Here is a 24,435-nt window from a genome sequence, read left to right on the forward strand (position 1 = left end):
TTAGGACAACTTACGATAGCACAGAGGTTATGAGAGACCACAGTGAGATCTGAAACTTGAGCAAAGATCTGAAGGAACTGAAGAAGAAACTCAGGATCCACAGAAAGTGGGTGTGGCTCAAAGAAGAGAAGTAGGAATGGCTCAGTGGTGGAGCCCCTGCCTAGAACCCCCCAGGGAGGGGCTGTGGGTGTGGCTCAGTGATAGAGTGTTTATAGAGCTGTGCTCTCCACATATTCAGCACTGAAGGCAGGCTGTGGTGGAGAGGAGCTGTGCTAAGACCTGGGCAGCAGAGGAGGGGCGGAAGAAAATAACAAGACCCCAGCGTTGGTCACAGAACTTTATTGAGGGGCGGGGCTCCGGCATCTGCACAGCTACAACCTGAGGACAGAGGGCAGAGTTGAGGTGGATGAGTGGACAGCTGCACCCCACAGCCTTTCTCACTTAATGCCCCTTCTGACTTGAGACTTTTGGTTGGTTCCCTTAGGCATCCTCTTCACCCCTCCTCTAGATTCCTGAGCCCCCACTGGTCGACCAGTCAGAGGGTTTGGGAAGGGCCTGACACTGGCAGCTTTCAAAAGGGAGGAAGGCTAAGCTACAACGGGGCAAGGTAGACCATGGTTCACAGAATGTCAGCCAGCCACATGCTGGTGGGCCTCACTTACTGAATCTCACGGTAGGCCCGCTTCTCCACCAGCTTCACTTTGTATTTGCGCTTGAACCTGGGGAAGGGGAAAATGTGGTCAGCATCCCTTATCTCAAGGGGTTGGGGGGGGGGGGNGTATGGAAGNGTCTCAACCCACCCCCACCCCAACCCCCATCCTTCCCACAGTGGCAGATCTTACTTGGCTCGTTCTCGGGGCTCAATCATATTTCTCTTCTGGAAGCTCTTGAACCTGTCTCGGAGAATGTGACCTTCTGGCTGTGGGACAGAGGGTCAGAGAGACTTTAGCAGGATCCTAGATAGCACTGGGGTCCAGACAGAGCTCTGCATCTTCCTAAAGCCTCCACAGAGTACCCCCAGCTACACCCTGCTGAGCTCCAGGGGGCTCTATACTGAAGTCAATGTGTGTTTTCCTAGCTAGGCTCAGAGGACAGAGGCTACAGCTGCAAAAAATGGAAACCTCAAAGCCAGGCTAGGCCCCAGCACAGCTTGAGGAGACTCACTAGGGCTGACAAGAGACTGTGACAAAAGGCCTTCTGAGGGTCAGAAACTTACACCAGCACCTGCCCTCCCCACCTCACCCTGACCCTGTGCCCTCAGTCCCCAGGCAATGGCCCAACTGGCCCAGCCCAGGGCAGCCATGGTGTCGCCCACAGCCCGAGTAGGCACGGGGAGCAAGGATGGTCATCATCACTGGGCACAGGGTCCCTATAGCACTCTGCCACCCTGATGGCAAGTACCTTCAGTGTCCTGAGTGAGCCAGACAGCTCAGAGCTGAGCTGCACATCAATGTCAGGAGCCTGGTACCTACAGAACACAGGGTTGAGGACACTCAGGGATTTGGCTCTCACAGAACCAAGAAAAAAGCATAATATAGCCTGCAGACCCCCATTTCCTGGAGCCCTAGCCTGTGCCTCACTTGAGCCGTCCCAGCCTTCGGGGTTTGTCAGCCTCTGCCAGTCGCCGTATGCGCCGCTGCTCCCTCCGGCGTGCCAGTTCTGCCAGCCTTCGGGCCACCTGGGCCTTGATCCCACGCAGCCTGAAGAGTTCTTGGTGCTGAAGCCGGGCTGCCCTCAGTGCAGCCTGCTGCACCCGCTGTGGACAGAGGGTAAGAGCTCAGCCTAGTGCCACTCTGCCCAGGGCCTTCCTCACCCAGGGCCCCACAAAGCCATGACCTCTCCTTTGATGGCACTGGTATCGGGTCACTCGACAGCTGTTTGCCCTGTCATCCACTTCTGTCCGAAGGCCCTGTGTGGCCACAAGGGTCACAGAGCAGGGTGCTCACCAGCTTGCGAGCAGCTTTCTCCCGCCGCCGCTGCTGCTCCGTCTTCTTCTCCATCCTCTTCTCAGGACCAGCAGCACCAGTGGGTGATATCTCGGTGATCCCATCACCAGCCTCTGGCTGCCCGGCACGGCCTGCCTCATGCTCATCCTCACCATCAGACTCCTCCAGCAGGCCCTCACACATCTCCCGAAACACGGACTCCTAGGGAGCAGGGTGGTCAGCAAGTGGGGGCAGGTGAGGTTACAGGTGGGTGACAAGCCGTGGATGGGGCTCACCTGGGTGGCAGCTTGCTCTGAGGTGGGCAGGGCCAGCTGTCGCTCCAGCTTTTCTGCCGCTTTCTCACGCTGCAGCTCCACCTCATGGGCCTCTCGAAGCAGGGCCTGGGCAGAGGTGAGTTTGGGGTGAATCTTAATATCAGGGATGTCCCTCTGATCCTACCCCATGCCCGAGTCTCAGCACTGATCCAGCTCATGGCTCCACCCTCTACACACGCCCAGTGGAGACATCTGAGCTATTCTCACCCTCACCCTATGCTGGGTTCTGATTAGATGGTCTGGTCCCTGAACAGACAAATTCAGGGAAGGAAGCAGGTGGGGCCTGAGGTAAGGGAGGGTAAACGGGAGCGAGGACTCCAGACAGTGAAAGCTGCACTGGGTTAGGCCAGGAACCCACTGCACACTAACCTGGTGATCTTCAAAGGTTGGGTTGTAGGAGGCTCCTGCAGGAATCACCTCCACTGCAGGCACCTGGGAAGGCTTGATGTGGAGGCGTTGTGGCCGCTGGAGGAAGGTAAGAACAGGGAGGCAGGATGAACTCCATGCCAAGAACCATCAGTGTACCCCTAAAATGCCTACACTGAAGCCCCGAGACCAGTGTGAGACTGTTAAGACGTGGGGCCCAACAAGTTAGGATTCAGAGAACTGAGTCTTACTAAAGGCTTCACCCTACGCCCTTTTCCGTGCTCAGCTTTCCACCATGGGAGGCACTGATACCAGGCCCTTCCCCATGGAGCAAAGGTCCCTTGTTACCTGCCCACCAGCCCATCTCACAGTTTTACTGTGGAGATATAAAGGACCAGGAGCCAGACATCGGAGCTCTCCCATCTGGGGTGCAGGGACTTAGGGCTCATGAGGCCAGGACCTCACACCCTGCACAGGGGATACCTGACCCTGGATGAGCAATCCCTCCACAGGAAGGGCTTTGCAGGCCACAAGACCCACGAGAGAAATGGGACAGCATCTGCTTTTCCTTTTTGAAAGAGGATTTCTCTGTATAGCCCTGGCTGTCCTGGAGCTCACTCTGAAGGCCAGGCTGGAGAGCCTTCTGTTTCCACCTCTGGAGTGCTGGGATAAAAGGGGGTGCATCACCTTTGCTCAGCTGGGGGAGGGGGAGCGTGCAACATTTGCAAACATGTGTGACATGCTGGGTCTATATGCCCTGGTACACTGCCACATTGGCTGTGCTGTAGGCCCTCTGCTGTCACAGCAAAGTATGGGTGGCAACTCTGGTGCCCACGTGGCCCAAAAGTTCCCAGAGAACACGAAGACCAGATCTTCACATCAGAAACCTCAGGTGACCCTCTACATCAAGCTGTCTTGCCCACCCCCACCCCCCACCCCATCTAGTCTTTTTCCTGGTATAGGCCCTACATTAAGTGGTTCCCTACTAGTCCAAACTTCCCCAACCTGGTCCCTTGAGTTCTGAGACTACTGTCTTAGGACTCTGCTCCCCATACGTACATGGTAACTCAGGGCCCACTGCATACCCGTGGCTGCACAGGTCTCTGGCCCTGCTCTGCCTCGTAGCTTCTGTGCCTAAAGCCCCTCTGCCTATGGCTGCCTTGCTCTCCAGGTCTCTAGCCCCAGGGGCTTTTCTCCAGTGCTGGCTCCTGGCCTCCCTGAAGCCTGGCTCCTAAGCTCTCATTTCCTGGAGACACTCAACACACGGATGTGAAGGCCAAGGTTTCTTCCAGTCCCACAGGGAGAACACATCACCCCAAAAGTGCTAAGATTCCATAGGTCCTGGCCCCCAGCAGCAAACACTTAGAGCTCAAGATGATGGCCACAAACCAACCTCCAACCCACAGCGCCAGCAGTGAGCACTGGGCTGTTTTCAGACATTTCTTCTTTAACCCACACTCTACAGTTTGAGGAAGGAATGGAAGCACTGAGGTGAGGTCACCTTCCCAAGGTTGGTCATCATGGGAGCTAGGACAGGGACACAGACCACTAGGATGACAAGCATGGGGACCATGAAAAAGCTGCCCTCCCTACCCCACTGCTTGCCTATGCAAACTTACCCTCACGCCTTTCTTCTTGGTCTGCTCCAGAAAAAATGCATCCTGACCAATCAAAGGTGTGTCCAGAGGGTCTGCAGGGAGAGGAGAGCAACTGCAATGAGCTTTCTAGCAGAGAAGGGAGTTCTACCAGTCCCTCCACATTGCTAAAAATGACACGGAAATCCAGGCAAGGGAAGTTGCTCAGGCCCCCAGGGCCTCAAACCACATCTCGATGGGACTTCACAAATGGGGAAGACTGAAGACTGGGAAGGGAGCCCCACAAGCAGGAAAGGATGGCCCTGAAGACCTCAGACTCCCTGCTGGAAGTTTGTCAACATCCGCAGAGCATGCCCATGGATGCACACTCTTGGACAGTCAGTGTACAATATGGACAACAGCCCACACCGGTCATGCCCACCTGCAAGAGAGCAGAATCACTCACTGTCTGGGTTCCAGAGGTCATAGAAGGGTCGCTCAATGATGTCCTGGGGCCCAGGTTTGGCCTTCGGTGTGGGAGGGCTAAGGAGTCGGGCCTGTGCCTTGCGCACATCCCTGGGCAGCTCGCCCTGCTTTGCCAGTTTCTCCCATAACTCCTCCTTTCGCCTGAGCTTCTTGGCATTAGGGACCTGATGTGCGAGGATGCTGAGTAAGGAAAGAGTGGCAACTGGTAAGGCAACAGCTGAGCATGATGAGCCCCTCCCAGCTGGGCTGTTCCTGCTGCTCAGCAGCCTTTCTCCTGCCTACCTCAGCACAGTCTTCTTGTCAACTGGCTCAGCACAGAACCTCATACCCACTACTACAGTTAGATCTGAGCATCACAACACCAGACCCCGCAGACTCCCTCGGGGCAGCGGAGCCTGCTAGCCTGTCCTCTCTCTCCTAGGGCTGGCGCTTCTTTACCCCATAGTCCCAGTTGGTTCAGGCTACCCTGCTGCCAGGGCTGAATCCTCTAAGCCACTCTCCAGAGACCCAGCTATACTCTAGTCTGCTCTCTCAACTGCCTCCACCACGCCATCTCCCTACAGTCTTCAGGGGGCAGGGCTGGAAGGACTCACTCTTTGGGAGCAGGGATCTTAGAATGATTCTCAAGGGCAAGGTCAACCCGTAAGGGTTTCTGGAGACGCTGTGACTTCTTCTGGACCGAGGTCCTCTTCTTTCTTGGTTCTGCAGGGGACCAAGAGGGGAAGAGACTTTACATTAGGCCTCCTTCCCTCCCTTCATAAACCAATCCCCAACTTCAGGTCAACCAGGGCTGATGGCCTTCAACCTAGGTAACACAGCCTAAGGTTCCCAGACTGACCTTGTTCACCTACAAGGGAAGATCCTAGATTAAGAACCCAGAGTCCCAAGCCGGGCATGGTGGCACACACCTTTAATCCCAGCACTTGGGAAGCAGACACAGGCTGGTCTCTGAATTCGAAGCCAGCCTGGTCTACAGAGTGAGTTCCAAGACAGCCAGGGCTACAAAGAGAAACCCCATCTCGAAAAAAACCAAAAAAGAAAACCCAAAAAAGAACCCAGACTCCCAGATCCGATCCACCACGGCCTAGGCAAGCAGGAGATAGGCCTTGTGATGGGGACTAAGTCCCCACAGACCTATCTGGAAGGACTCATAGACAAAGCAGGGAAAGGACCTCAGAACTAACAGGGAAGAAAGAGGGCAGGCACCCAGGAGGACTGAGACGCAGGCTGTGGCCCTCTCTTAGCACTCAGCACTCTGCTTTCTACTTTCCAAAGCTGCAGAACCCACTAAGGAGGCCGAGTACAGTGGTGCACACCTGTAACACTAAAGCTCTGTAGACCGAGGCAGGAGGATTGAGTCTTTGGCCAGCCTGAGCTAAACAGAGAGAACCTAATTCCAAAAAGTTAACAGGACACAGGAATACCTGAGGAACACACACAAGGCCCCGGGTTCCACCCAGCACTGCAAATAATAAGAGCAGCAGCGACAAGCCACAAAAGGCTGAATGCTGAACTGCAGGATGGTGCAGAGGCAGAGGCAAGGCTCTAGCTACCAAGCCTGGCAACCTGAGGCCAATCCCAGGAACATAGGGGAAGAACTGACTCAGACATGGTACCCTCCAACCACACGTGCCAGGGCACATCCTAGATGGTGTGTGCTCATTCAAGCACACGCACACCCTAACTAAAAGTGAATGTAAAAACGAAGTGAACGCTAGCTTCTTTTATAGACAAAACGCTATAGCTTGGCCAGTTGGCTCCTACCTGTAATCCAAGCACTTGGGAGGCTGAGGCAGGAGGACGTTAAGTTCCAGGCCAGCCTGGGCCACACCGTGACCTTTTAGGTAGCCTATGTACAGAACCTTGTCTCAAAACAAAAACAAAGCATAGCTATTACTGAATCAAAAATGAACATAACTCAGAATGATAAACACCATGTTTCCCCTTGCACATAGAACCTGGATTTAAAACTCCATGAACTGGCCTGAGTGGGGCAGATGGAACCCATTACTTTAGATGTTAACGTCCCCAGGTCCCCTCACAGCTTCCCTGGGTTCTCCCGACCTTGTCAAGAAGGTTTTCATTAACAGGACCCCTTGACTCACATCGTGCATATTAAAGTGCCTGGCTGTTGGCAAAGCTGCCAGCTTGTTCTGCAAAGCCACTGGCTGTCCTGCTGGACCAGGCACTGGCTTGTTTTCAGTACCTGCTGAACCAGGCTTCCCATTTTAAGTGTTTCTCTGCCACCTTGGTGAAAACCCCACTCATCAAAGCAATCCCTAACTTGCCCTTATTTTCATGTTCCAGCAGGTCCAAACCCAAGTTCTGCTGGAGTAAAGCCATCTTGCCAAGACATGCTTCCTTCCTACTGGCTAAAACAGATCCTCTTGTTCTCTTTGTTTTGAGACAAGGTCTCATTGTGTAGCCCTGGCTGTCCTGGAGCTCACTATGTAGCCCAGGCTGGCCTGCAACTCAGAGAAATTAAAGTTGTGGGTTATCATGCTTGCTATCATATTCTTTGGGGAAGGGGGACCAAAAAAAAAAAAAAAAAAAAAAAAAAAAGCAGAAAAGCTGAATGATACAACTCAAAAAAACCAAACAAAAATGAACAACAGGTCACCTTTCTTAATCATCTCAAGCTTGTTCCAAAGCCATTCAAAGTAATTCTTTATACTAAAGACTGCCTCTTCTAGTCTCCAGTGGTAGAGCATACCTTTATTTCCAGCACTCAGGAGGCAGAAGCAAGCAGATCTAAGTTTGAGGCCAATATGGTATACATGGTAAGATTGTGGTGATGAACCACACCCAGCACTGACTCGGGGAGGCAGGGGCAGGCGGATTTCTGAGTTCAAGGCCAGCCTGGTCTACAGAGTGAGTTCCAGGACAGCCAGGGCTACACAGAGAAACCCTGTCTCGAACACCCCTCCCCTCCAAACTTGTGATCAAGACTGTTTCCAAAATGAGAGAGAGAGAGTGAGAGAGTGTGTTGCTTTAAATTATGTCACCAATGCAGATCTCACAGGTGCCAGACTCAGAATCACCAGCACACAACTTCACAAGAGCACTCCTCACCTTTCCTCTTGAATCCAGTGTCCACGAAGAAGAGCTTTTCGTTTGGGGCCTCGGCCAACAAGCCCCTGAAGGATAAAAATGCAGACTATTTGCCAAAGTAATGCTGGAAAGATAACAGACCCTTAGGGGTCTAACTTTTTGGACCCATCCCAATTCTTCCTCAAACCATGGGGGTCTGTCTTTCTTAGGCTACACCTGGAGCTTTCACACAGAATTTAAAATGTACCACGATGGGGTGCGCGTACTTTACTCTCTTTCACTTGAAATTCAAACTCTGTGGCAAAAGGTTTAATGCCAGCACTCCGGCGGCAGAGGAAACGAGTTCGGAGCCAGGCTTGTCTACATACCGAGTGCCAGGTCGTCCTACATAGTGAGGCCCTGTTTCAAATTAAAAAAAAAAAACTAGGGGAAAACTTAAACTTTGTTGGGATTTTCGCACGCTTATTGTTAAAAATACTATTGATAGGTCTCCCACACCGAGCCGGGATTCCCCGTCCGTCTGGCACCAGGTCGCAAAGCGCACGGCCACGCCACCGGAAGTCCCGCCCCACATACCCGGTCGTGCGCTCTTGTAGCCGGACGTCTTCCAGGAACTGGTCGACCTCTAACCCCAGCGGCTCCTCGGCGAGCCTCCTCCAGCCGCGCTTCTTGTTTCTGGGGCCCCGCCGCCGCCGCCTTAGAGCGGGATCCACCGAGGTCGGCCGCAGCCCCAGGAAGCCAGAGTCCGCCTGGCTTCTCGAGCCGCGCTTCTCACCGTCCCTGTTACCACCCGCAGCCATCTTCTTAAAGGAAGAGCTTAGTCGCTCTAACTCCGATATCCGGTTTGGAACGTGCGCGTCTCAAGTGACGTAATATGACGCACTTCCTGTTTGCGACCATCTTGATTAAGCGTAGTTTTTACATAGAGAGTTTTACGTCTTGGCAAAAGGATATATCATCACGTTCAGTCTCTTTTCTTATTTTAAAAATGTTCGAGCCGGGCGTGGTGGCGCACGCCTCTAATCCCAGCACTTGGGAGGCAGAGGCAGGTGGATTTCTGAGTTCGAGGCCAGCCTGGTCTACAGACTGAGTTCCAGGACAGCCAGGGCTACACAGAGAAACCCTGTCTTGAAAAAACAAAACAAAACAACAACAAAAAAGGCAGGGTTTCTTTGTGTAGCCTAGCTGTCTGTTAACTCACTCTGTAGACCAGGCTGACCTCAAATTCAGAGATTGGACCTGCAATTTCGGGTTGGTAGGGAGTAGGCTATGTGGATTCTTGGTTCTCACTCTGAGTAATTACCTTATCTGCTGTCATAAATTTTTACTCAAACCATTTTGTTAGTTACACAACAGTTTTTTTGTTTGGTTGGTTAGTTGGTTTGGTTTGGTTTTTCGGGAGAGGGTTTCTCTGTATAACCCTGGCTGTCCTGGAACTCACTCTGTAGACCAGTTTCATACGTGCCTTGCCATTTTTGCTACCTTTTGCCTTCTCACTCCTACTGAACTACCCTTCTTTCCCCCAAATGCCTTCCTCCCTTGTGTCTTTGTAGTTTTGTGATGCACTGGATTTATTAGGATTTTTTGTACCAGCAAAGAGTGAAGAGTTAGTTACTAGATCAGAGGCAACTGACCAGTGTGTATGCCATTGAAGGACACCCCTCCTTCCCAAATAGTAACTGCCAAGGGACGTAGTCCAGTCAAATTTTCTTTAACATTTTATTAAAGAAGATACTGGGCGTGGGGCTGCCAAGATACCTCAGTAGATAAAGGCTGTTGCTGCCAAGCCTCAGATTAATCCTCATAACCCATATGTTGAAAAGAAAAAGCCAATACCTGCAAGCTGTTCTCAACCTTCACAGGGTATGCTGTGGTGGCATATATGCTTACACGCCGTTATGAAATATAATGTGGCAAGGGAGTATTTTTGGAGGGCCTGGCCAAGGTGTACCCCTGAGAAGTTACACCATAAAACAGACCTAGTGTAAAGGTTTATTGGGGGAAAGCAAGAGCACTGTGGGACTTGGCGAAGGGACAGAGGCAGACAAGTGGACATATAGACAGGCAGACAGATGGGGGGTGGTGGTGCAGAATCATGAGGGCAGAGAGAGGGGACAGAGAAGGAGAGGGAACATTGGTGGTGGAGAACAGAGAGAGAGAGCTGGGGTGGCAGGTAGGTCCTTACATCTACTTCAAACACCTGGTACATCTGCCATAGGTCATGATGTAAGCACTGGCTGGGTCCCTGAAAGCAGGCCAATGGAATTGCCTGTATAACACACACACACACACACACACACACACACACACACACAAAGAAAAAAATAGCTGGGTAGTGCTGTTCATTTTTAACCTTACCTACCTACTCAAGAGGCACTGAGGCAGGAGGATGGCAAGTTCATAGGCCACCCTGGACAGTAGAATGAGTTCAGGGTAGAGAGACTGTCTCAAAATGAAAAACAAGGGTTGGGGAATGGCTCAGTGGGTAAGAGAGCTTTCTGGGCAAACAATAAAGACCTGAATTTAAGTTCCCAAAACTTAACAAAAAAAGGCTGAGTAATTGGCCTGGAGAGATTATTCAGCGGTTAAACTTATCATTAAAAGCTGAGTATGTGGCCTGAAGAGATGTTAAAAGCACTGGCTGCTCTTCCAGAGGACCCTGTTTCAATCTCCAGACCCCATCACGTCTGTGATCCACAGACCTGTGCATGCATGAACTCAATTTTAAAGTTCCAAATCTAGAATATTGGTGCCTAGCATCCGAGTGCCAGCCAACTATCACTGCCTCCACACCCATCCCCCATCCCCAGGCCCCCGGAAAGTGGTAGTCATCCAAAGATATCTACAAAGGGTTTTGTTTTCAGGTCATGCAAAAGGTGGAAAACTGAGCCCCGTGTAAGCAGTGCAAGTACTGTTAACTACAGCCCTAGCCACACCACACATTTATTTTTCGATACAGGGTTTCTCGGTGTAGCCCTAGCTGTCCTGGAACTCACTCTGTAGACCAGGCTGCCCTCCAGTTCACAGATCCACCACCTGCCTCTGCCTCTGTTCTGGGATTAATGACTTGAGCACACACTGCTCCCCACCCCCGCCCCAGGCTCAGATTGGCATGCTGGAATTAAAATGGACTCCTAAAGCGGGAGGGGGTGGGAAGGCACGGGGAGGGAACATGTCTCCCCGGGGTCAAAGTAGAACTCAGCTCATCCCTGGGCAGGGTATTGAGGTGATGGTCTGGCCTGAGTCATTGACTACCTTTCCACCAGAGGGCGCCCAGGGCTGCGGAGCAGGGCATGAGTGGGCGGGAGATTCTCCAGGCCAAAGTGTCTCGGGCGCACCGGGTGTGGGCTGGGTCAGTGTCCTGTACACTCTCACACTAATCCCTCCTCCTCCAGGACCCAGTGGTCTCGGGCTACAGGATCTGCTCTGGTGCATTCGATTCGTGTCAGTGCGCGTTGGAAGGTGCTTTGGAGACTAAGGGCAAACTGTACACAAACTGGCACTGGTCCTCGTCCACGCCCAGAACTGAGTTCCCAGGCCCCAAGGCGGAAAGCGGGAGGGAGGGGTGTCCCAAGGGTGGGGAGGGCCCTGAGTAACTTTTCTTTGGAAAATATGCAGGACTGGCCCCCAGCCCGAGACTGAGTCAGCGCAGAGTTGAGTCACAAACTGCACCGCCCCTGTGAGCCAGAATGGTCCCCCAGGCACCTCTTCCTTAGGGGTCCCCGCCCCAAAATAGCCTGACAGCGACACAAGCAGCAGCTTTGGCTTTATTGGCCCCGTAGGAGACACTCTTGGGTTTTCAGCCCCTTCTAGCTGTCCTCAACAACCCCCCTCCCCCATATTAATTTTTTTCTCCCACCAGGGTCAGGTACTAAGGATGCGAAGACATAAAGTGTGTGAGGCCCCTGTAGAGAGGAGGAGAGGCTATAGCACCGAGAATTCCCAATGCCCCAGGATATCCATGAAAACCTGGGCTTTGGTAAAGCATCTCCTATTCCCGCCCCATGGTCTCGGTCTTTGATAGGAACTTTCCTTAAACAGGACCTGAAGGTGGCAGAGGGGCCAGATCCTTTGGTTCCCACACGCTGGGGAGACCATGGGCTCTGGGGAATGGAAACCATCCCCGAAGGAGCCAGGAAGGTGCGGTTTTTCTATCTGCTGCACGATCTTTGTGAAGTGGATGTGGTCAGAATTTAGGATTTGTGGGTAGGAAAGCGAAAGAGAGGTTCATGAGAGGAGCAAGGAAGCCGAGTGTCTGCTCTGAACCACCAGTGAGCCTGACACCTGAAGATATAAAAGAGTAGGGAGCCCTAGCATGGCTGAGTAACAGTAGCTGCTTAACTATAAAAGGGGGTCTTGCTGGTATCAGTGTTTGTGTGACTGTGTAGATGTCACACTCCTGAGAGTCGGTTCCACCAGGGCCCAGCATACAGTAAGTGCTCAATAAATATCTGGATGGGGCTGTGGATGTAGCTCAGTTGCTAGAGTGCTTGCCTAGTATGCAGGAGGCGCTGGGTACATACCCCAGGACTGCACAAACCAGGCATGGTGGTTCATGCCTGCAACTCCAGCACGCAGGAAGTGGAGCCAGGAAGATGAAGAGTTCAAGGTCATCCTCAGCTACATAAGAAGTTCAAGGGTAGCCTAGGTTATGTGAGACTCTTTCAAAAAATAAAAGGAAAAAAAAAACAGGTCTTTATATGAATGATGGATGGATGTCTGTGTATGTTTCTGTGATAAGCTCCGTGTATGTGAAGGTGCAGGTGTGAAGGACTGACAGAGAAGGTTTGTCACTCCCCCCTGGTCCTCTATAAGTGCTTTCACTGAATGTCTGGTGTGGGAGAGAAGCTCCCCGCTCAAGTCCTTATAGCCAGGCAGGGTAGGCAGGCAGGGTGAGTGGGCCAGAGCAGGGATCCGCGTGTAGCCGTGTAGCCAACTGGAGCTGGGGAGGAGCCACAGCAGGGCAAAGAGGGAGGATGCGCTAGCAGTCGCTGCTGTCTCATTCAGCAGAGCCCTTCTGTCGTCGCTTAGAAGGCGGCACCAGGCGGCGGGGTAGGTTGGTGGGTAGCCCATGGCCTTCGAGCTTAGCCTCAATGAGGTGGCTGGCCAGGGCAAACTCCTCATCATCCAGCATGCCGTCTCGGTCGACATCGCTCAGCTTCCAGATTCTCCCCAGTACAGAGTTGGGTAGCTTTGTGCCCACCATCCAGGTTTTGGCCTTAGAGCCGCTCAGCTTGCCATCAGCAGGAGCTAAGTTGTAGAAGATTTCATCGTATTTGGACTTGTCCTTGGTCACCACCCATTCGGCATCATCTTCTGAGCCCTCCTCACCATCCTCTATTGCTTCGTCAGGGCCCCGCTCCACGAAGGGGCCCATGCGGGTGCCCTCAAACGCACCACCCTGCACTCCAGCCTCGACACTCTCCAGCTCCTCCTGCCGAAGCAGCGGCATAAGCTTGGCAATGTCTTGGGCCAGCATGTCATCTAGCGCCTCCAGCAGCTTCGGCTTTAGCGAGTGGAACTTGGAGAAGTCATGTGCCATCAATAGCTCCTGGTGGGAGGAATGGAAAAGCTCACAGGTCAGGGGCGCGTTCGCAAGGCCACGCCCTCAGTTCCTCAGAGGGTCGGGCCGGGGGAAATCTAGGCAGATACCCTATCACTAATGAGCCCGGTCCTGTTTTACATTATCCCCGCTTTGAGTCAAGAGTCTGGTCTAACCCAAGCTACTCTCCACCTCACTGTGTTAAGAGATGTTCTCACACTTCTGATTTTTCTGCCTTCACTTTACAAATGTCATCACAAGCATGTATGTACTACCACTTCTCTTTCGCTGATTTTAAACTGTTTGAGACATGGTCTTTATAAGGTGTGAACATCGGCCTTCAATCTGTCATCTTCCTGCTTCAGGTTTCCGAGTAGCTGGGTGTGCTAAATCACCTGAGCGCCTGCCTGGAAAGGCTACACTTCTCAGCATGCAGGACAGCCAGCTGGCCGTGTGACTAAGTTCCAGCCAATTGTCTTTAAGCACAAGCTGCGTGTGGTTGTGTAAAATAGCTTAGTCTACAATTCCATTTTGGTTTTTTTAAATTTATTATTTTTATGTTTGTGTATGAGCACAAACGTATGTATGGGTTCCAACATATGTACTGCACATATGTAGGAACCCACAGAGGCATGAAGAGGGTATCACATGCCCTGAAACTGGAGTTACAGATGGTTGTGAGCCACCGTATGGACCATCCATTCTGGGAACTGAATCGGGGTCCTCTGAAAGAGCATGCATATCTGGTTCCTGTTGAGGTCAGAAGAGGGCATTGGATCCCCTGGAACTGGCGTTATAGATGGTTGTAAACTTCAATGTGGGTGTAAGGCTTGAATCCTAGGACCCCTACAAGGGCAGTAAGTGCTCTTAAGCTCTGAGCCACCACTGCCCAGCTCCTATTGCTCTTCTTGCTGTCTGGAATGCAGGCACAATGAATGGAGCTCCTGTAGCCATTAATACCATGAGAACTCTTGGTCATGGGCAGGCATGGAAGAGAAATATAGTGGTCCTAGGCTCCATAGTAGGTTGCCTGACCCTGAGTGTAGTCTAGTGACTTAATAAGGGCAAAAAGTAACTTCCATGTTAACTACTATTATAGGTTTTCTCTGCACTCTGTGGCCCTAACTCATAAAGCCAGGTTCCCCTGGATGAAAATGCCACACAGCCCACCAGCCTTCTAGGCTCCATTCTCAGAACCCCCAGGAAACTCTCTCCTCACCACCCTGCCTCCCTGTCTGGAGTGGCCCGCACCTGCATCTTCTGGCAGTCAGGAAAGTCTCCAGGGGAGATGTGGTGCTCCAGCTGGATCTTCGCGAAGATGACAGGCAGCTTCAGGATCAGCTGCTTCTTCTTGTTTTCCTTCCCGAACACCGAGGGCATCTCTTTCTTCAGGTAGCTGATGATGTAAGCGTGTACCTGCAGAAGGGCATAGTACAGTCACCAGGAGGAGGCTGGGAGTGGGCAGGGTCTGGGAACCTGCATTCCTTTCTCTCTGAGACAGGGTCTCTCTAACCCAGCCTGGCCCTGGTCCTCCATCCTCCACCTCCTGAGTTCAGAATGACAAGTGTGCATCCCCAGGCACAGCTTTCCTCTTGGGATTGTGAGAGAAGGATGCACTACGCACCCCAGACTGGATTCAAACTTGCAACCATCCTCCTGCCTCAGCCTCTTCAATGCTGAGATTGCAGCTTGAAGCCACCATGTCTGACTGGAACCTCACTTTCTGTGACAGGCAGATAAATCCTATTGTCTTATCTAATTCAACCTAAGCTCCCCTCTCTGCTAAGCCATCCTAGCTCCTCCTAGCTTTAAGTTCGTGCAAGCTGGCCACACCCACATACCAGCCCAGAGCTGGGACTTGCCTATCTCCGGTTTGCATTCCTATCCAGCTTCACAGCCTGATGCTCCCTCCAAGGCTCTTGGACTCAGCCCAGAGCAAGTGGCCCTTAGCTGTGCCTAGCTCTGGAAAAGGATGTCCAAAATCCACCCATCCCATGGAAGCCTTCAAACAAAGGTGGCCTGTGTCCACCACTCCTGAGTTGCAAGAGCAAATGACATCATCAAGAAAATACTGGGGCTGGAGAATGGCTCAGCGGTTAAGAGCACTGAACTCTTCCAAAGGTTCTGAGTTCAATCCCCAGCAACCTCATGGTGACTCACAACCATCCGTAATGAAATCTGGTGCCCTCTTCTGGGGTGTCTGAAGACAGCTATAGTGTACTTACATATAATAAATAAATAAATCTTTGGGTCAGAGCAAGCGGGGCCAGAGAAAGAAGAAAAAGTGTCTGAAGACAGCAACAGCTACAGTGTATGTACATATAATAAATAAATACAAACCTTAGGAAAAAAAGAGTCAGGCAGTGGCGACTCATGCCTTTAATTGCAGCACTTGGGAGGCAGAGGCAGGTGTTCTGAGTTCCAGGATAGCCAGGGCTACAGAGAAACCCTGTCTTGAAAAACAACAACAACAAAAGATTAAAAAAAAAAAGTTCAGTTGGACTTAAACTAGCAATCCTCCTGCCTCAGCCTCCTGAATGCTGAGGTTAGAAAGACTTCAATTTGTGGTTTGCATTTAAAAACTTTTACTTGTGTATGGGTGTTTTATTTGCATGTCTGAGCACATGTGTGTGCAGTGCCCACAGTTGCCAGAAGAGGGCATCAGATCCTCTGGGACTAGAGTCAGAGCTGATTGTAAGCAGCCATGTGGGTGCTGGGAACCAAACCTGCGTCCTCTAGCAAAGCAGCAGTGCTCTAAACTGTTGAGCATCTCGCCAGCTACCCACTCCCCTCCCTGACTGACTGCTGCAGCTGCACCCACAGCCTCTCCCTTGTCTTTCCCCGTTGTATACTGCTCACCGTATTTCTCAACGACAAGTACATCAACATTTTACCCCACACCAGGGCTTTTGCATATGGCCATGCTCTCTGCCAGGAGCTCTGTCCCAGTGGTCCCACTGAGTTCGTCCGTGAAGAGTGCCCGTGTCATAGCCATCTGACTATCTCCAGCCTGTCTTTTTCACAGTTGGGCGGGAGCCATCGTTATTTTATCTAACCACTCTGTTTCCCTCCATCAGACTACAAGCTCTGCCAGTGCAGGCCTTGTCTGTTTCCTCTGTCTCCAGTCCTGGGACAATATGCACAGTGTCACTCAGGAAATCATTGTGGGATAAACCACTGAACTTGAGAACCTTTGAACTACATTCTCATAAGTTATTGAAAAAGAATCGAGGGTGGCAGAATAATGAACCGCAGGCATGTCTGTTGTTTACAACCAGCTCCATCATTGAAAATGCATGTTCAGATGGAGACACAATAAGGCAAGGATATGGATGGGCAGGGGTAAAGACGCTCATACCCAACCCTGAATTGGGTCACTGGGACCCACACGTGAAAGGAGGAAACCCATACAAGTTGTCCTCTGGCCTCAATAGATAGAATGTGGCATATGAATGCATGTGCAGCACATATATCATGCTCACACAAGATAAAATAAAATAATCAAAAACATTCAACAGTGATTTAAAAAAATTAAATTCTTTCCAGATCTTGTCTACAAGCATACAGCATTCTGGAATCGCCCCTTCTAGTGGTTTATACTTCCACCAACGGGCAGAGCCAGAGCGATCATCCACGTCTTGCCTTGTACAGATATAAAATTGAGGCACTGGGGTGGGTTCTCAAGGACCCTTAATGAGCAGCTTTTTGGCCTTAATGGCCTTGTGCCACCAAAGGAGAGCGTTTTCAAGATAGGTTAAAGCCACGTGTGCTGTTATTGGTGACCGGACCAAGTGTGTCTGAGTCATTTGTGAGGGGGATGTGTGGGAGGGTGTGCCCACAAAGTGGGGTGGCATCATGAAGTTTGGTCAGAGCCAACCCTGAAGACTGAGGCACAGAGAGAGGCACTGGGATGAGTTTGCAGGACTAGAGGAAAGCATGGCTTACAGGTCAGAGAGGCCAATCTTGGGGTGTGGTCAGGATGAAAGTCACCGCCTGCCACCAGGAGTCAAATGGAGAAGGTGCATGGTTGAGCAGAAAAAGCCAGTAAGGAAGAGCAAGGTTTGCCAGGAAAGCAATGAGGAATGGCTGACCAACGGGAGGGTTAGGGTTTGAGATAGTGGGCCACTTGGGAAGGACAGGACCTACCAAAGCAGGCTAATGAGGAAGGATGTGTGGGGATGTGGCCAGTGAGAATGTGTGCCATTGGGGAGGAGGTGTGGCCTGCTAAAGTGAATTAATGGGGAAGCTTCTGACTGAGAGAATGGGCAAATGAGGGGCTCGGCCTGAGGATGGGCAAGGACTGGCAATGGGGGGCGTGGCTTGTTATTCAAGGGGCGTGGCCTTCCAGGGAGGCCCAAATGGGAGGACAGAGTCTGCCAGGACCGTGGTAGGGGAGGCCCTGCCATGGCTTCCATAGCAGAAAGAGGCAGGCGGGAGTGCTGATGGCTTTTCCAGAGAGGAAGCATGGGAAGGTGGCAGGAAGAGATAAGGGGGTGGCGTGGGCAGGGCGGGGGCGCGGGTCGGACGCCGGGGTTTGTCCTGAGTTTCCGGAGCCACCTCCCTCCTGGCCGGGGCGCCAGGTGTCCGGCCCCGCTCCTTGGTCCTGGTGCCGCGGGCCCCAGCTCTGAATTCTGCTTCCCAAGAGTGTCCTGCAGAGGGGGAGTGACGGTGGGCCAGGGGTTACTGAGAAGGAGAAAGGGAGAGGTGGGAAGAGAGAAGACTAGGAAAAGAGCAGGAACAGGAGGAAAGAATTGGGAAAGGGAGACGTCGGTGGGGATTTAAGGACAGTTCTGGCCGCCTGGGGCAGTCGCCTTGGGTACCTGGTGCTGCCTTAGAGGATTCCTGCGGTGGGGTTGGAGGTGGTGACTCACCCCTCTCCAGCTCCTTAAACCACACCTCCGATGCTTCTACCACCTAGCTTGGCCTCTTCTGCCCAGCTTCCTGCTCCACCTCCTCTCTGGCGGCCTCCCTTGTGAATGCTACATTCGGCTCTAAAAGCAAAGCCTTTGCCCCCCTCTTCCTCTCTGGAGCCCAGCCCGAGGCAGACTATGTCCTCCATCCCACTAGGTTCTTCCTAGACACGAATCCTCTCTCCAGAAGGCAGCTTGAGTGCAATCCTGTCATCCTGCTCTAACCTTCCCGTGTCTCCCTGGTACCTCTAAAAAAAAAAAAAAAAAAAAAAGTATAAGATCCATAGGCTCGGCAGTGCTCTGACTCCCACCATCTCCTCAATCTCACTATGTATCCCCTCAAAGGCCCTCCTCCTCTACAAAACCTTCCTGATTCCACCCCGACCTGAGACTGGACCTTGCTTGGCTATCACTGTTACGGGATGGATCTGTCTGTCTTCTCCAGCAAAGACTGGGTCCTGAAACTGCCCTGGGGCATTCAGACCTGGGGCCCCATTGGGGAGGGCAAGAACAGCCTTGGCCTGGCCATTGCTGCATCCCCAGCATGTCCCAACAGAGGGCTAGGCACAGAAGTGACTTTGTTCAAGCTGAAGTTCCCCAGAGTGTCATTCATTCCATAAATATTTACAGAGCAATTCAGACCCAGGCACTGGAGACACTCACTGAAGGAATTCTAAGATGCCAGGTATCTGAGGACTTGAGTGTGGAGTTGAGGAGGCCCCCTGACAGGCTCATATGAGATGACAACATGGGGCTGTGTGTGTGTGGGGGGGGGTGTCACAAGAGAGTTTGGAGTAAATCTGGAGCAGATATGCTCATTAAAGGAGTGGCACCTTCCTGAGAAGGTGACATTTGAGTAAGCCATATGCAAAGTCAAGGGCTACCCAGAAGAGCAAGCAGTTGAGTTCGAAGGCCCTGAGGTAGGACTGAGGGCAGTGTGAAGTGCAGTGGCTGATGGGAAGGGAGTGAGAGGCGAGGAGGTAGGGAAAGGAGTGAGCTGCTGTGTTGATTTGAATCAGAATTGACTCTCCTGGGTCCATGTATTTGAATACTTGGTCTCCAGTTTATGGAACTGTTTGGGAAGGATTTAGAGGCATGGCCTGGTTGGAGTAAATGTTCAGCTGTTGCCCCTGCACCATGCCTGCCTGCTGCCAGGCTCCCCATCACAATGGTCATGGACTTTAACCCTCTGGAACCATGAGCATCAGTAATGGTTTCTTTTATAAGTTGCCGTGGTCATGGCATCTCTCTACAGCTATAGAAAAGTAAGACAGCCACCAAGAGGACTCAGCTTTTGTTTAGTGGAATAGGAGAGCGAGGAGGTCAAAGAAGGAAACATGCAAACTCAGGGCAATGGTGGAAGAGGGGCCCTTTGCACAGTACTCCCTCAGTCCACGCTGCACCAGACCAATCCAGCAGGAGAATTAACTGATCTGGGACCTAGGTGGTGCCTACCTAACTGCACAAGCAGAAAAGAAGGAGAAAAGATAAATCTGTCCAATCTCTTCAAGGCTTCCAACTTAAGTCTACTATCATCAGACCTCCATAGACTCACAAAGTCCTTCCCAATTCCTCCTCAGTTTCCTTCAGCGCTCATACAGCCGCCTGACTTCCTCCCTCATCTCTTGATCTCCCTTTCAATCCTCCCTTAAATTGCCCCGGTCCTCCCGCGGACCCGATGTGCTCACCCGCACCAGCCGTGCCCGCTTCACTAGGTCGTTGAGCTTGCGCAGCGCCGCATGGCGCGGTAGGCCTTGGATATCACGGAAGAGGTCCTGTTCCTCCAGCTCGAAAAGACGCCGGTTGTCCGGCACAAGGAGCGGCTGGGACCAGAAGGAGCCAATGTAGACGCGAAGGACCTCAGGCGTGCCCACCACCTTGCCCAGCGCCCACATGAGCGCCCCGTAGACGCGCATCAGCTGCTGTGTCTCCACCATGTCTGCCTTGTTGAGTACCACGCGGATCTTATCCTCGTGGCCACGCAAGGCACCGATGGCCTCCGAGAATTCATCGGAAATCTCCAGCTTGTGGGCATCAAAGAGCAAGATGATGAGGTCCACGCGTTCAGCAAACCAGCGCAGGACAGCTGGGAAGTCGTAGCCTGGAGCAAGCAGGAGACAGGGACAAAATAACAGTTCTTTTGAGCTGATACTGGATGGTACACATGCTCAGAATGTTTTTGTTTTGTTTTGTCTTATTTTTTCTTGTTTTGTTTTGTTTTCAAGACAGGATTTCTCTGTGTAGCCCTGGCTGTTCTGGAACTCGCTCTGTGGGCCAGGCTGGCCTCGAATTCAGAGATCTGCCTGCCTCTGCCTCCCTAACGCTGGAATTAAAGGCATGCGCCACCACTAACCGGCTGCTCACGTTGTTAACTTTGTGATTCCTGTGTATGCCAAATAGCCCGGAGCCTCCATGAGTGTCCCATAACTGCCACTTCTCAGCACCAAGCTTTTGATTAGACCCTCAAGCCTTCTGGCTTCCTGATATGAGGCAACCATGCCCCTACCCCTTTTCACTGTCTCACCCTCACCCCTCTACCCTCCTGGTTCCTATATCGTTGGCTTTTTCATTCATTCCCTAGGCAGACATTAGGGATTTGTTTTAACACGGATGTATTTATGGGCAGTTAAAATCCTGAAGCGTGGGTCCTGCGAGACAGCTCAGAGCGGACGACTTGCAGTTGTCCTCTGACCTCCTCTCATATGCTGTGGCATGTTCCCACCTATAGCCACACGGGAAATAAAGTTTGATAAAAATACTTTTAGATGCTAAAGTTGGGGGCTCAGCAGTTGGGAGAACACACCGCATCCCCCAGAAGACCCCAGTTTAGTTGGTGCCCAGCACCCATCACAGGTAGCTTACCACCTCCTGTAACTGCAATACCAGGAGATCTAGTGTTCTCTTCTGGCCTCCTTGGACACCTGCATCCATGTGTACATTCACACTAGTACACATATGCATACAAATTTTATATACATTTTAAATTTTTGTCATTTGTGTGTGTGTGTGTGTGGGGGGGTTGTGTGGGTTTGTCTGTGCACATGTGTACAGGTGCCTACAGAGGCCAGAGTGTGTCATACAGACTGCCTGCAGCAGGAATTTTGGGTAGTTGTGAGTTACCTGACATGGGTGGCTGGGAAATGAACTTGGGTCCTTTGCAAGAGCAGCAAGTGCTCCTAACCACAGAGCCAGACCTCCAGTACACACATACTTTTCAAAATTTCCTAAGTGGCTAGAGATGGTGATGCATACCTTTAATCCCAGCACACAGGAGGCAGAGGCTGGTGGGGGCTCTTTTGAGTTTGAGGCCAGCCAGCCTGGTCTACAGAGTGAATTCCTGAATACCCAGAGCTATATATTAGACCTTGTCACAAAGAAAAATGCTAAAATGATCTCAAAGAGACTCCCAGTACTTATGAGCCCACTCATAACACCTGCCATGCCCCTGACAAGAGCCCTTCCTGGGACTTGGTGAATGTGCCAGCAATTGAGTGCTAGGTCAATTTTCATGTGTGTGTGTGTGTGTGTGTGTGTGTGTGTGTGTAGGAATCTGTGTATGTCTAGGTATCAGTGTATGTCTGTGTGTGTTTGTGTGTATGTCTGTGACTGTGTCTGTCTGTTTCTGTGTGTGTGTCTGTGTTTGTGTCTGTGTGATGCATATATATTTGTGTGTCTGTATCTGTCTGTCTATGTATGTATCTGTGTTTGTCTGTCTGTGTTTGTCTGTATATCTGTGTGGTTGTCTATTCCTCTGTGTGTCTGTTTGTCTGTGTGTGTTTATGTGTCTGTGTGTATGTCTGTGTGTATGCATATGTACCTGTGTGTGTCTTTGTATGTGTCTGTGTGTATATGTATCTGGGTGTCAGTTTGTGTGTGTGTCTGTGTGTGTCTCTGTGCACCTGTGTGTGTGAGGGTGTTGTACACATGAGTGCCGGTACCCATGGAAGCCATAGATGTCAGATTCCCTGGAGGTAAAGTTACAGACAAGTGGTTGTGAACGGCCCAGCGTGGGTGCTGGGAATGGAGCTTGGCTCCTCTACAAAAGCAATTTGCACTCTTACCCACTGAGCCATCTCTCCAGCAGTGCTCTGTTCTTGCCAGCATACACATGTGATGATTTGTGTGCATCCAGTCCCTCCCTCATTCATTCATTCACTCATTCATTCATTCTCTCATTCATGCCCTTCGGTACTTCTCACCCTTACTCATTCCCTTACTGCATTCACTGATGAGCAAAGCTTAGAGAGCTGAGAGCATAAGACCTACCCCTGACCTGCCAGTCAGGAATCACTGCCCTGCCCCCATTTACTGTGTTATATTAGGCAAACAGCTTAATCTTTCTGAACTTGCCTATCCCCTAAAATTAAAAAAAAAAAAAAAAAGGCAGGCTAGGGCACGGTTGAGGCTGCCTATAGTCCAGCACAAGGCAGATCTTGGTGAGTACAAGGCCAGAGTTCCAAGATATCTAGGACTACACAGAGAAACCTTGTCTCAAAACAACCACATATAAAAAAACAGAGCTTATCTCTAGGAAAAACAGAAAATGGTGTGTGCCATCATGCCAGCAGAAAGGGAGGTTGAGGTGACACCAACTCTGCCCTTAGAGTCTGGGAACGAATTCATCTTCAAAGGATGTGAGGTTCCTGGAAGCTGTGGAGAGTTCCCTAGAGTCCTGTGATCTGGCCAAAGTGTGGATCGAAAAGGACTGCCTGGAGGAGATGTTATAGAGCCAGCAAATGACAGGATAAGGGACCATCACTGATGTTCTGACTTGAGCTCCGGGGTAGAACAGACTCACTCATCTGGCAAAACACAATTATAAGCAAGCAACTGATGACTCCATTCTCCAACTGAGGAAACAGAGACACAGAAGCCACGAACACAGGAGGCAACAGAGTAGGAGTGGCTTCAGTGGCTGTAGCTGCTAATCAACCCCCCCCCAGTCGCTTCAGTAGCTGTAGCTGCTAATCAACCCCCCCCCCAAAGGCTCAGGGGCAGCCTGGTCCTTGCTGGAGGGAGGGGAAGGGCAAGGACATTGTTCTTGGGGAAGGAAGGGCCAGGTCACTGTAGGGGCAGCAGCTGGGCTTCTCCTCCCCCCACTAGCATCTACATACACCCTGGCCTGGATTTGGAAAGTGTGTCTCATGGGGTTGAGAGAGAGGTGGAGGGAGGGAGAGGGAGAGAGGGAGGGAGGGATGGAGAAAGGGAGGGAGAAGGGACAGGGAGGTTGAGTCAGCATGGGAATGGAGACGTGGCAGAGACGCGATGTTCACCCAAGAAAAACAGTTCTCCTTGCCCATCACCCAGGCGCCCATGCAGCTAATTTAACCCTTCTCAGAAGTCCCTACAGCATTCTCCCCATTCTCAGGCAGGAAACTGAGGCACAGAAATGCAAGGTGGCTTGTGTAAGTTATAGTTTCAAGGAATAAAGCCTGGGGCACTGGTGCATGCCTGTCATCTCACTGCAAGAACAGCCGAGGTAGGAGGATTGCCACCAGTGGGGGGCCAATTTGGAACATATAGTGAGTTCTAGACCAGCTTGAACTACAGAACAAGACTCTGTGTCAAAAACAAGGAAATGAAAAAAAAAAATCAGAGTCCAGACTGGAGGTGTGCCAGAGAGACACTCCAGGCAACAGTCACACCAGGGCAAGCTTCCCCAGGCAGCCAGTCACACCTCTGCCAGTGCACACCCAGCATCGAACAGCCTGGATACATCAGAGTCTTCTGGAGCCAGACCCAGGCTCCCAGACACGTATTTATGTCAGAGTCTGGGACCTGCACAGATATGGGTATGCCATCACAAACAGAGAACTTGGTGCACTCTCTAGTATGGAGACCCGTTTGAACACACACTGTGCTGCAGTTATTACCGTGATGTTCAGGCTGGCCTCGAACTAGTCACAATCCTCCTGTCCCAGCTTTCTCAGCACTAGAACGTGCATTGCCACATGAGTTAGTTCTCTCTGGCAATTTTACATCTTTCAAGATGCACAGTATAACTCACACAGACGAATACAGATTCAGACATGCATGTGCATGCACGTGTGCACACACACTTCATAAGTCATGTAACTCACTGATACAGCCCTTGCCTAGGATCCCCCAGGGAGGGGCTGGGGGCGTGGCTCAGTGGTAGAGCCCCTGCCTAGAATCCCCCAGGGAGGGGCTGGGGGCGTGGCTCAGTGGTAGAGCCCCTGCCTAGAATCCCCCAGTGAGGGGCTGGGGGCGTGGCTCAGTGGTAGA

General features: G+C 51.6%; 2 protein-coding genes and 1 non-coding gene across 3 annotated transcripts in view; all 3 read right to left on the reverse strand.

The window, feature by feature from the left end:
* Nucleotides 1-324: 324 nt before the first annotated feature.
* On the reverse strand, nucleotides 325-8,586 carry Nop53 (NOP53 ribosome biogenesis factor). Its single transcript, XM_021166974.2, has 13 exons — nucleotides 8,314-8,586; nucleotides 7,759-7,823; nucleotides 5,280-5,388; nucleotides 4,667-4,866; nucleotides 4,246-4,316; nucleotides 2,630-2,725; nucleotides 2,222-2,326; nucleotides 1,947-2,147; nucleotides 1,581-1,756; nucleotides 1,402-1,468; nucleotides 843-919; nucleotides 663-719; nucleotides 325-378 (listed from the first exon to the last, which is right to left on the reverse strand). The coding sequence occupies exons 1-13, from the start codon at nucleotides 8,535-8,537 to the stop codon at nucleotides 372-374; spliced, it is 1,455 nt and encodes a 484-aa protein (XP_021022633.1). The 5' UTR covers nucleotides 8,538-8,586; the 3' UTR covers nucleotides 325-371.
* On the reverse strand, nucleotides 1,253-1,361 carry LOC115031668. Its single transcript, XR_003837333.1, has one exon. It is a non-coding gene; the product is annotated as a small nucleolar RNA SNORD23 (small nucleolar RNA).
* A 2,900-nt stretch (nucleotides 8,587-11,486) lies between the features above and the next one.
* The window catches only part of Ehd2 (EH domain containing 2), a 19,055-nt gene continuing 6,106 nt past the window's right edge, over nucleotides 11,487-24,435 (reverse strand). The window contains exons 4-6 of the mRNA XM_021167220.1: nucleotides 19,878-20,290; nucleotides 14,531-14,695; nucleotides 11,487-13,288 (exon numbers count right to left, since the gene is read on the reverse strand). Of these exons, the coding sequence (XP_021022879.1) occupies nucleotides 12,737-13,288; nucleotides 14,531-14,695; nucleotides 19,878-20,290 (1,130 nt within the window). The 3' untranslated portion in view covers nucleotides 11,487-12,736. The remainder of the gene's footprint in view (nucleotides 13,289-14,530; nucleotides 14,696-19,877; nucleotides 20,291-24,435) is intronic.

Source organism: Mus caroli, chromosome 7, assembly GCF_900094665.2.
Source record: "Mus caroli chromosome 7, CAROLI_EIJ_v1.1, whole genome shotgun sequence".
Lineage (NCBI taxonomy): Eukaryota > Metazoa > Chordata > Mammalia > Rodentia > Muridae > Mus > Mus caroli.